The 11,254-nt window shown below is 63.5% G+C and overlaps 2 protein-coding genes across 2 annotated transcripts; one reads left to right on the top strand and one right to left on the bottom strand.

Moving 5' to 3' along the window:
• The first annotated feature begins 22 nt into the window (after window positions 1-22).
• On the top strand, window positions 23-2,934 carry SLC25A11 (solute carrier family 25 member 11). Its single transcript, XM_077315121.1, has 8 exons — window positions 23-387; window positions 579-731; window positions 997-1,203; window positions 1,310-1,400; window positions 1,655-1,745; window positions 1,890-1,989; window positions 2,098-2,149; window positions 2,517-2,934. Exons 1-8 carry the CDS (start codon window positions 38-40, stop codon window positions 2,670-2,672), a joined length of 1,200 nt encoding a protein of 399 aa, XP_077171236.1. The 5' UTR covers window positions 23-37; the 3' UTR covers window positions 2,673-2,934.
• Window positions 2,935-4,994: 2,060 nt separating this feature from the next.
• CHRNE (cholinergic receptor nicotinic epsilon subunit) lies at window positions 4,995-11,029 on the bottom strand. The gene is made up of 12 exons (XM_077315116.1): window positions 10,798-11,029; window positions 10,560-10,699; window positions 10,362-10,406; window positions 10,099-10,208; window positions 9,849-10,004; window positions 9,574-9,674; window positions 8,922-9,122; window positions 8,383-8,497; window positions 7,484-7,598; window positions 6,357-6,570; window positions 5,423-5,553; window positions 4,995-5,324 (listed from the first exon to the last, which is right to left on the bottom strand). The coding sequence occupies exons 1-12, from the start codon at window positions 10,847-10,849 to the stop codon at window positions 5,181-5,183; spliced, it is 1,524 nt and encodes a 507-aa protein (XP_077171231.1). The 5' UTR covers window positions 10,850-11,029; the 3' UTR covers window positions 4,995-5,180.
• Between the last annotated feature and the right edge of the window lie 225 nt (window positions 11,030-11,254).

The following is an 11,254-nucleotide window of genomic DNA, read 5'->3' as shown; positions in this document are numbered from 1 at the left end:
CTCCGCTTCCGGCCCTCTCCCCGGGCCCCGCCCCCGGATGTCCTGCCTCCGCAGCCGCCCCAGGTCTCCCAGGGGGCGGGGCGCCGCTCGGGCTCGACGGGGAGGGGCGCTTTGCCCTCAGAACCCCCTTCCGCCCAAACGCCTCACGGGGCCCGGCGCGCATGCGCCCCCTGGCCCCGCCCCGCCGACTCCACGCAGGCGCCGCCCCGCGCCCGCCCCCGGCCGGCCCGGAGTCACCTTGGTCGGTCCCGGCGCCTCCGAGCAGCGAGCGAGCGAGCGAACGAGCGGGGCCGGCATGGCGGTGGCGGGCGGGGCGGTGGCGGTGGCGGGCGAGAAGCCCAAGACCTCCCCCAAGTCCGTCAAGTTCCTCTTCGGGGGCCTGGCCGGGTAAGGCCCCGCCCCCCACGCCGCGGGCGCCGCGTTGCAGGGGGGGGAAAGGGGGGAGTGGGGGGTGGGATGGGAAAGGGGGGAGGGGGAGGGGGAGGGGGAGGCCCCCCTGCACGCATCCCTCCCCCCCCCCCCCCCGCTGCGACGGCTGTCCGTCATCCTCCGCCCCTTGCCCTCCCCTCCCCGCGCAGCATGGCGGCCACGGTGTTCGTGCAGCCGCTGGACCTGGTCAAGAACCGCATGCAGCTGAGCGGCGAGGGCGCCAAGACCAAGGAGTACAAGACGAGCTTCCACGCCGTGGGCAGCATCCTCCGCCAGGAGGGCGTCCGGGGCATCTACACCGGGTAGGCCACCCCGCTTCGGCAGCCGCCCAGCCCCGCGCCCCCAGAGAAGGGGCTGCGGAGACCCCGGGAATTGCTCTGCTTCTCGCCGGGCCGGGCCCGGCTGTCTCCTGGGCAGGAGCGCCAATTCCCCCAGGGGGCCAGGCTCAGAGACTGGGCTTCCCTGCCCACCGCCCTGTGGCTAGGAGGGACCTCCCGGGGCCGGGGGGGAGGCTGGGGGGCCGGGAGTGTGCCCGCCGCCCCCTGACCAGCGTGGCTCTTGCGGCAGGCTCTCGGCCGGCCTCCTGCGCCAGGCCACGTACACCACCACCCGCTTGGGCATCTACACCATCCTCTTTGAGAAGCTGACGGGCGAGGACGGGCGGCCCCCCAACTTCTTCCTCAAGGCTCTGATTGGCATGACGGCCGGGGCCGTGGGGGCCTTCGTGGGCACGCCGGCCGAGGTGGCGCTGATCCGGATGACGGCCGATGGCAGGTGGGTGGTGCGGGGCCGTGGGATGCAGAGGAGGGGGCTGGAAGAAATGGGCTGAGCTTGGCGTGGCTGTGCCACCAGTCCCAAGGAGGGGGTCTCTTTCTTCCAGGTTGCCCCCGGATCAAAGGAGAGGATACGCCAATGTCTTCAACGCGCTGCTGAGGATCACCCGTGAGGAGGGGGTGCCCACGCTCTGGAGAGTACGTGCCTTCGGGGACCGTCCCTTGGAAGCAGAGCCTCCTCCTGGCACCCACAGGGAGCCTGGCTCTGACACAGCGGCTTGGACTCTGCCCCGGAGCCGGAGCTACTCCTGTGGACCGCTGGTGGCTGGAGCCAAGCAGGGGGTGGGGGGAGGGGTTGAAGAGTTTGCTGCTCTCTTCCCCACCTATGAGGGGTCCCCTTGGGGCCATGGTGGCCAGCCTGCCTGCTCTGAGGTCATTCTCTTCTGCCCCAGGGCTGCGTGCCCACCATGGCGCGGGCGGTGGTAGTCAATGCCGCCCAGCTGGCCTCCTACTCCCAGTCCAAGCAGGTCTTATTGGACTCAGGTACGTTACACTGTGACCCAGCTGGGGGGAGGGGCTTTTCTGTGCCTCGGGGCCTGCTGGTCCTGTCTCCCCCCCCCCCCCCAGCCCTTGATCTCCCCGAGGGGGTGTGCTCTGAGCCTGCAGCCTCCCCTTGGCCGCTTTCAGGGTACTTCCGAGACAACATCTTCTGCCACTTCTGCGCCAGCATGATCAGCGGGTTGGTGACAACAGCGGCCTCCATGCCCGTGGACATCGCCAAGACCAGGCAAGGGCTGCTAGGCGGAGGGGAGGGGAGGGAAGGAAGGAGGGGGCTACCCCACGGGGAGGGTGGGGGAGTCTAGTCTCTCGTTGTGTCCCTCCTTTGTGGCTTTAGGATTCAGAACATGCGGATGATTGACGGGAGGCCAGAGTATCGGAACGGCTTGGTGAGTGAGAGGCTGGGGGGGGCACCTCTTCTCTGCCTGAGCAGTCCCGGGGAGTTGTGAGGCCCAGAGCTCAGGTGGGGAGGGGGGGTGAGGAGCCACAAGGCTCAGAGATGCAGGCCTCCCCCACCCCTTGCTGTGTCAGTCTGCGTCCCTGGGAGCCCGCAGGTTCCCAGACCCCCTCCTCCCTTGCTGAACGGGGCGCTCCCTGGGGCTGAGAGGGGAAGCGATGGCCAGTAGCAAAGCTGGCCCCTCCTGCCCGCTGGGCATGGGGGCCACAGAGCCTGCTGCAGGGCAGTGCCAGAGCTGCCGCCTGAGGGCAGGGCCCGGGCTCCCGCTCACCTGCCTTGTGTCTGGCTGGGCTCCGCAGGATGTGCTGGTGAAGGTGGTCCGCTACGAGGGCTTCTTGAGCCTGTGGAAGGGCTTCACCCCCTACTACGCCCGCCTCGGCCCCCACACGGTCCTCACCTTCATCTTCTTGGAGCAGATGAACAAGTTCTACCAGAAGTTCTTTCTCAGTGCCTGAGGGCAGGATCCGGGGCCTGCGGCACAGCGGAGGAGGACAAGGAGCCACCCCACCCCCGCAGACACAGCGGTCACCCGGCCCTCTGCGTCTAGCCAATCGTGAAGAAAGAGCATGGGGAGGATAAATTAATTTATTTTCAGGGGAAGGGAGGCTCAGGTGCCCCTCCCCAACTGCCTCCGATTTGTGGCCCTCAGGCTTGTGACTGGCCACCCCCTCCCCCTTCAGCTTTGAACTTAGTAAAAACAATCATGGTCTTCAGCCAGCTGTCCGCTTGGGAGTCCTTCTGTGGGGCTGTTTGGGAGCTGTCCCGGGCTGGCCGGTGGGGTCCTTTGGCTCTGGGGGCCCCAGGAGCTTCGCATTTTGGCTCAGATAGACTTCACCTACAGCCTGTGCTCCATGAATGATGACTAAAGGGGGTAGGCCAGGACCTACCTGGTGGGCTGCAGGTAGCCTGATTTTGGAAGCCCGGCAGCATCAGCCGCATTCAGGGCCTGGAGGGGGGTCCCCAAGGCTGGCTCCCCTCGACAGCGCCTTCTGCAGATGTGGGCGGGGGACTGTTTTCCCTGGAGGCCCACTCCTCCCTTCGCCTCCTCCTCCTCCGCTGAGGCAGAGTCCGTGATGCGGTGTCCAAAAGAGGACAGCGGGAGGGGCAAGGAGTTGGTGGAGAGCTGACGGTGTCCGGCAGATTGCGGGTGGCACAGGCAGCACCAAGAGGAGGGCACACCTCATGGGCGGAGAGAGCACCAAGCCTGGAAACTAAGAGGGCATCGGTGCTCCCAGCAGAATCCCTGGTACAGCTTTGGTCCTGCCTGTTGGGGCAGCCGGGCAGGAGCCGGTGCTTTCAGGTTGGGCAAAGGCAGGGGAAGTAGCCCCTCGCCTTCCAGAAGCAGAAAGGCTGCACCCCCGGGCTGTGCCAAGGCATCCTGATCCCACCCTTGCCTTTCTGGTCCTTGGCATCGCTGGGCGGCCCCTCCCCCGAGCTCTCCCCTTCTCCTCTCGGCTTCCACAAGGCCGGGAGGTTGGGGGGTCCATCCCGGGGTGCATTGCCTGCCGCTTCCCGGCCTGAACGTCTCTTGCCGCGTTGTTGCCCGCCCACCCGCTTTGTGGAGATCCTCCTGGAGCCCTTCTTGGCCAGCCGCGGCATTCGCCGTCCTGGGTAGTTTTGTGTCCTCAGATTTGGCCACTGGTCACTTTGGAGCAAATGTCAAGAGCGGTGGTCCTGGTGGGACACCTCGCTTGTTGGGAGAGCTGCCCTCGCAGCCCTGCCTCCTGCCAGGTAACCCGTTTCTGATCCGGACAATCCCAGACGACTCTCAGCCCCGTCCCCCTCGCAGTGGGTTGTGAGGATAAACAGAGAGGTGACTGCCGTAGGCCACAGGACTTAGGTATAACCTCAAGAGCCCAATCAGTCCACTCGGGGAGGGCATTCCTCTCATGCTTGGGTGCCCGCCATCCCCTCTGCCCTGCTCTGCTCTGCTCTGCCCAGTGTCCACTTAGTTGTGGCCTTGGCTGTTTGATTTCCCCCGTTCCACCAGGCCTCTGAGACCCCCACTAGAGCTCCATTGTCACTCAACCTGCAGCCCCCCAGCTCCCCACCGTAGCTCAGGGGCTTCCACTGTGGCCAGTAGCCACCAGGCATGCGTGCCCTCTCACCCTTTGGCCTCTACGCAGGCTCTCACGCTCTGTTGGGCTCCGGCCTACGCCTTGCAGAGTCCACTTTCCGCCTGGCACTGGCTCAGAAGTGCACCGCTCTCTTGGTATATCTCAGGGCAGCCACACCACACACTGCCCCCCTCCCTGTTCTCAGACGAGCCCAGGGCGCTTCGGCCTCCACACAAGGCACAGGGGGGAGACTTGGGCCAGATGCCGTGCCCTCGGGGACACCCCCTCCTCTGCCCATCGCTCCTCTGCAACAAGGATCCACCCGGGACGGGACGGGACGCGGCCTGGTGCCAAGCCCCTGAGATGTGCTGGGACGGGCATGGGTCTCTAGAGCTACTCAAGACAGGGTCATACTGGCTTGGTTGCCAGGTGGGACTGCCCCTGGGTGCAAGGGGGGGCTCCACAGTGCAGAGAGGAGGGATGCGCCCTGGAGGCTGGCCAGCCAACCAGCCTCTCCCGCTCTCACCTGCAGGCCTGCAAGAGGAAGGGTTGGCCTCATTCTGACGGCCCCATGGAAAGGAGGAGGGGGAGAGGTAGAGGAGAATCCGCACTGCTGCCTTCAGGAAGTTGGGGCCAGCCATTTTGTGGGGTAAAAATATACCTCTGCAGGGGAGGGGCCAGGCGGCAAGAGAAGCCCGTGGGCCCACTTGAAAGCACACAGCTGGAAATCTCACTTTTATTTGGCCCCGTGAACTGGGCGTCTGCACGTGTCCGTTTAGACATGCCCCAGGATGCCCCAGGCTGGTCTCCTGCTGGTGGGGTCCTGAGTCACGAGTCCTCAGCCTGCAGTCGAGCTGGGGGTCTGTCGAGAGAGCCGAGAAGCCCCCCGACCAGAGGGGATACTGCCTAGTCTGGGAAGGGGTCCTCAGGCACCACGTTGAGGTACCCCATGAGGAAGATGGCCAGAGTCCCAATGGCAAACAGCAACATGGCGGCCCAGAAGCACAGCTGGTCTATCACCTTCCCGATCAGCACCCAGTTCTCCATCTCCTGCGGGGGCGGGGGGGGGGGAGAGCAGAGTGTCAGAGTGCAGCGTCAGGCAAATGGCGGGGGGGGGGGGGGTGTCTCAGCTGTGGCTTCCACCTTACCGCACTGTCTCTATTTTGATCCCTGGTGCTCTCTGTGATGAAGTTGCATGCGTCCACACACTCCTTGATTTCTGGCGCCACATTGGCCAAGTTCTTGTACAAGGTGCTGCTCATTTGCACATCCAGCCGGTCTGGCGGAAAGGAGGGCAAATACAGACGTGAGTCTGACCCTCTCCCTCCCGGGAAGACCCCGAGTCTTGACCAACAGCTCTGGAAGTGGGCTGCTTTGCAAGCGGAATCTAAAACGCAGCCAGTTAGGATGCTCCACCGGGAGTGGGGTGGCTCTTCCCACTTCCCTCATGCCCCATTGCTGCAGTTCCTTCCCCACCTCAAGCTCCAGGGCGCATTGGGCCTTTGCAAGCTGACCTTTCATTTCTCCTGCAACAGTGGTGCTGTTGGGCAGCAGTCTGGTTTACCAGCTTCCCTCACAGACTGGAGCCCAGCCACAGCAAACAAGGTTTGCGGGGTGAGACTTTCTGGAAGTCAATGCTCCTGTGGTCTGAGGCCCCGGGCCCTTGGACCCTCGCAAGCTCCCACCCCTCCAAGTCTTGGGGGCACTCCCGTGGGAAGTCTCCTCTCGGGGGAACTGTGGAATTGGCCTCACTGTTGGGTCAGGCCATAAGGAGCAGACCCCACTGCTGACTCCGGGAATTGCAGGGCTGCCCGAGGGAAAGAGGGCCACGCAAGGCTAGTTCTCGTGGGCCCCCACTGCAAGACCACAGACCTCAGTGGCACGCTTGATAAAATGTCCCTGCCAGGTCTGTCCCTGGTGCATCTGAACTTCCTGGTCTGAGGGCTGGACTACATAGTCTCTGAGGGCATTATGTCACTACAAGCTCTTTCTGTGTGATCCCTGCCCCCCAAGGGCTGCCCAGCACTCCTGGCCCCTCCTGCTACACAGCCCCTTGGCCGCCCCCACCCCCCGCATCCTCACAGAGCATCCGGTCGCTGGGCCCCCGCTGCAGGCCGTGCCGCGGCCCCTGCCCTGCAAAGAGCAGCTCACTCCGAGGGGTCTTCAGGATGTACTCTTCTGCCTTCAGCATGATCCCCAAGGAGCTGCGCCGGCGCTCCTGAGGGGCATCCCAAGGGTCCTCGCCTGCCGGCTCCACGCTGGAGCCCAAGTACCGTGGAAGGACGTCCAGGAAGACCTGGCAGGAAGAGTGGGGAGGCCCTGAGGGGCTCTGTGGAACCTGCTCGTCTTACGCCCCCCCCCCCCCAGACCCAGGCTTCAGGCAGCCACTGGAGTCCCAACTATTCAGCAGGACAAACCACATGACTCCCCCGCCATTAACTTGGACCACCAGGAGCCCTCCTGGAAAGCTTTGGCACAATGAAAGGAACGCAGGTGCACATCTTGGGGGGGGGGATGTTATGGCAGAGGGGCCAAAACAGAAAAGGTCGTTCTTCACCTTGCAAGAACTTGTCTAAAGATTCTTGAGGGTGTGCTGGTTCTGATGTGCTAAGAGAGCAGACAGAACTCTGCCCGCTGAGGAACACAGAGTCCGGTGCGACCTGAAAGCCTGCAGACTGCATTCTTTTCACGATCCCTACTTGCCCTTTCTCCATGTAGAGGCTGAATGCAGTGCAGCCCTCTGGCCCTCTGCCCATCTGCACCCCTCTGCCTGGCAACATCCCATCAGTCTGCCATGGGACCGGGGCACTGCACAGTCCCTATTTACTTCTATTATGATTTTGTATTTAAATTTGAAATTCTGAAGTCTTCTGAACGTGGGCGTTAGCCGTAGTATTGAATACAACTTCAATTCACAAGCTTTTAAAATATCTGGATTCCTAAAAGCACAGTTCACTCTTCAAATGTAAAGGTGTCCCCACTGTCAGCTGCATCTGAAGGGGGTCTGGAGCCTCAGGAGCCCATCCCCAGAGCCAGCCAGGAAGGGCAGCCTACAAGCATCACAATTCTTATCGATTCTTATTCAGCCTCCCTCGTCTCCGCGGGGTCCCTGAACCCATCTGCCCCCGAGGCAGCCTTCATTTCAGGCCAGAGGGACTTCACGGGCAGCGGCAGCTGAAGGGCTCCCCCCAGGTCTTGCCCCCCCTCACGTGTTTGAGGCGCTGCGACATGACGTGGGTGCTGGGAGAGCGCAGCGAGACGTTCAGGACGATCACACAGTTCATGACAATGAGGGTGGCCACGACCATCACGAAGATCAAGTATCTGCCACCAGGGGGAGAAAGACCAGTGGGGAGGGGGGCACCAAGCAAGACAGCCACCACCTCTGCCCCCATCTGACCACCAGGCCCGCCAGCCGTCGCAGCCCCCTTGTCTCCAGAGCCAGCACGGCAGGCCGTCCAGTAGCTGCCACTTGCCCTTGCCCCGCACTGTGGGGAGAAAGTGCTATTGCCCCCCCACCTCTTGGATCCTAGCAGGGACACCCCCCCCCCCAAGCATCCCCATGGTCAGGAGAGGCAGAGCTAAGAGGCCACCGGGCTGGTTGGAGCCCCCGCTGCTGGCCAAGGCACCTAGTGGACGCCCCCCCCCCCACAGCTCTCCACACCTTGGAGGATCCAGAGTCTGGGCACCTCTGAGACCAAGCAAGTATCATTCAGAGGCTACGCTCCCATGGGCCAGCCCACTTCCTCGGACACATCTGCAAGGAGGGTGAGCAATCCTTATCGCCTTATGACTCCCATTAGCCCTTCCTGGTAGCTAACCTGCCCCCCACCTTCATGTAAGGCTAAAGCCTTGTTTCAATGTGCCCAGAGAAGGGGGGGGTGCCCCCAGAAGTTCATCCCGAGAATTAACTTTGGTGGTCTTGAAGGTGCCCCTGGACTCTGACCTTGTCCCGTGTCTTCAGACCCACACAGCTGCCCCCCCCCCCGAATCTACCATGGGGAGCCCAGGCATCCCGACCCCACTGCCGCAGCCTGCCGGCTCCCCCCTCGCCTGTCCTCCCAAGTGTTGCCGGATCAGGGCCCTCTGGCCAGGCTGAGGAGCTCACTTGCCAATGAGGGGGACGCTGAGCGAAGTCTCAGGCACCTTCTGAGCAATCAGGAACAGGAAGACGGTCTGGGCAAGCAGCACAGAGATGCCCACGGTGATCTTCTGACCCCCAGCTGCAGAGCACAAACATGGAGGAGGAGGAGGAGGAGGAGGAGGAGGAGGAAGCAGAGGAGGAGGAGGAGGAGGCAGAAAGACCAGCGGGGCTGGCCCGGCCCACGCCTGCATGGAGCAATCCGAGCTGTCTCTCAATAGGCCTCCGTCCAGCAGCACCTTTCGGACGGGTTAGGTCTGGGGATTGCCCCTTAGGCTGACTCTCTGCTGCTGATGCTTGGCGGGCGCCCCCCCCCCATGTGCTACAAGGGCTCAAATCCAGCAGTTATCCTGGGGCAGCACCAGGCTCAGGATCCGGCCCAGAGCACATGGTTCTGAAGACGGAGCCCAACTCTTTCAGCCCGCAGCTCCCTGCTAAGCTGGTCCTCCCACCAGTTCAGAGACCCGCTTTCTTTTCACCCCGCCCCCTCCCATGGGCACACCCACCTTCTGCAGGCAGGAAGTAGACCAGCACCACCAGGGAAGAGATCAGCACACAGGGGATGATGATGTTGATGATGTAGAAGAGGGGCTTGCGCTGGATGATGAGGAAGTAGTGAATCTCGGAGAAGCCGGGGGACTCGGCACCGGGCTCCGGGGCCAGCACCTTGCGGGCTGGGCGGTGCTGGATGGCCCACTCGCCGTTCTCTGAGCCGAAGACAGGGAGAATAGCACAGGCGGCCGTGGCCATGTGGAGCTCAGAGCCAGCTGTGGTCGCTCAAGGCGAGGGCCGCAGCTCCTCAGGAACACGTTGGGGATTGGGCCCGGGACCTGCTGCACGCCAAGCAGAGGCTCTGAGGCAGAGCCACCTCCTCTGCTGTATGTGCTCCTCAGGGGGACCCTGGGGCTGGGCAGGCCAGGCGCGGGCTGCAGGTGGAGCCCACAGAGGCAGGGTGCAGCATGGAGTCCCAGGTGTGCCAGGAAGCCCATGGCCAGCCACAGGACCCAGCGGGCCATTTAGAGGAGGCCCCCACCTCACCCTGCCCCAAAGCCGCTCAGTGCGGAGAAAGGCACACCTGCAGAGCATGTGGGGGGAGCTGTCTGGAGGGGGACTCAGCCGGTCAGCCCCACTGCCCCCGGGGACCAGAACGAGGCCTACCTGTGAAGGCTTCGGGGTCAATGTGGACCGCCTCGAGGGGCTTCCCGTCATCGTCCTGGGCGAAAGACAGCTGCACCTCATGGGCATTGTAGGTTTGAGACCTGCGAGGAGGGCAGGCTATGCCACCCTGCACAGGGGAATGCTGGGACCTGCCTGGCACCGAGGAGGAGGGCAGGACGGACCTGCCCCTTGGGCTTCCCCCCCCCCCGGCCAGAAGGCATTCCAGCCCCTGCTGCCCACCCCCGCCCCATCCTGGAGCTCTATGGCTGCCTCACCGGAAGACCAGGGAGCAGTTTTGCCAGTCAAAGGGGAAGAAGGTGACCTTGATGGCGCAGGTGCTTCGGAAGATGGCGGGGGGCAGCCAGAAAATGTAGCCCCCAGGGTTGATCAAGACATTGGAGAAATAAGCCACCTCAAACTGCCCGTCGATGCTGCCCAGAGAAAGAGGGAGCTCAGTGGTTGTGGGTTGGTTTGTGTGTTGGATGCTAGAAAATGCCCCCCTCCCGGCAGTCCCCCTCTACTCACTTGTTCTCCAGGACGATGTCTGGGAGCCAAACCAGGTGTGCTGGCACCTGTAGGATGCGCACCCCGCCAAAGTCCTTGCTGGCAAAGTCCAACCGATGATCATACCACTCCTGGGGGCGGAGAGGGGGGGCACTGAAGGAAGGACCCCCACAACTCCCTGAGATGGGACAGGAAAGGCCTTCCCGGCATGGGGGTGGGTCTGGGGGAGCTCCGGCAATGTGCCTCACAGGGAGGGCTCAGGACCTGTGCAGAGGGCCACTCACTTGGTAGATCCAGACGTTGGTGGTCAGTGTTTCTTCCTTCTCGTTCTGCCAAAGGAAGGCTGGATTTTAAAGGGGCTTTGCCACAACCCAGTGGAGAGGCATCTAGGGGTCCCTCATGAGGGCCAGGCAGGCAGGCAGGCCTGGCAGCCCCTTGGAAGAATGCTGGAGTCCGTCCGGTGGGTTGGGGGGTCTGCTTACCAGCGAGATGAGGTTGGTGAGGGTCAGCTTGAGGGACACTTCCACCACATCCTCCACGTTGTGCACGGGCCGCGCGGTCTTGTCGTAGTTGGCAAAGAGCGTGCTGAAGAGACGGCTTTCTTCATTGGCCTCCAGGAGCCCTGGGAGGGGGGGGGAGTGCTCAGAAGTGGGCCAGGAGAGGAAACCTGGAAGTCAGCCCCCACCCTCCCACCCAAGCGCTATCCCAGCCCTGTCTTACAGAGGGTCGCCCAGCCGAGGAGGGCCTGCAGCCCAAATCTTGGTGGCCCCATGCTGTCAGCAGCCTCCCTCCAGGGCTGGGGCACTGCAGACTGCCGAGGGAGCTATTTTGAGGCGGGCTGGGGCTCCCGGGCGGGCGGGCCCTCCCCACAGAGGTGTTTGCTTTCACAGCTGAGCCCTCGCACCCAGGGTCACATCCTGCAGCTGTCCCGAGTCGGATGCCTGGGAGGAGATTTCTGCAGGAAGGAAAATGATCTGGAGGCCGTGGGGGTGGGGGGTGCCCTGTCCCTCGTCCTTCTGCCCTCCCCCATCCCAGGAGCAGCAAGGAACAGGGCCTCTCCAGCCTGCAGGGGCCCTGCATGGTCCTGGAGGCCAGGGGTGGGTTCTGCGTTACTTCCAGCCCTTGCCCAGGCCGTGCCAAAGGGATGCAAATGCTTCAAGAGTGGGGTGAGGGGGGG

Source organism: Paroedura picta, chromosome 16 (assembly GCF_049243985.1).
Source record: "Paroedura picta isolate Pp20150507F chromosome 16, Ppicta_v3.0, whole genome shotgun sequence".
NCBI classification, from domain to species: domain Eukaryota; kingdom Metazoa; phylum Chordata; class Lepidosauria; order Squamata; family Gekkonidae; genus Paroedura; species Paroedura picta.
This window is presented reverse-complemented; position numbering and strand designations above follow the sequence as displayed.

Coding starts and splice junctions, on each gene's coding strand:
- SLC25A11 (XM_077315121.1), top strand. CDS start 38: ATGTCCTGCCTCCGCAGCCGCCCCAGGTCTCCCAGGGGGCGGGGCGCC. Junction 388..578: donor CTCTTCGGGGGCCTGGCCGG/GTAAGGCCCCGC, acceptor CTCCCCGCGCAG/CATGGCGGCCACGGTGTTCG. Junction 2,150..2,516: donor CAGAGTATCGGAACGGCTTG/GTGAGTGAGAGG, acceptor TGGGCTCCGCAG/GATGTGCTGGTGAAGGTGGT.
- CHRNE (XM_077315116.1), bottom strand. CDS start 10,849: ATGGGGCCACCAAGATTTGGGCTGCAGGCCCTCCTCGGCTGGGCGACC. Junction 7,599..8,382: donor AGCGTCCCCCTCATTGGCAA/GTGAGCTCCTCA, acceptor CCCTGGTGGCAG/ATACTTGATCTTCGTGATGG. Junction 6,571..7,483: donor TGTCGCAGCGCCTCAAACAC/GTGAGGGGGGGC, acceptor TCTTCCTGCCAG/GTCTTCCTGGACGTCCTTCC.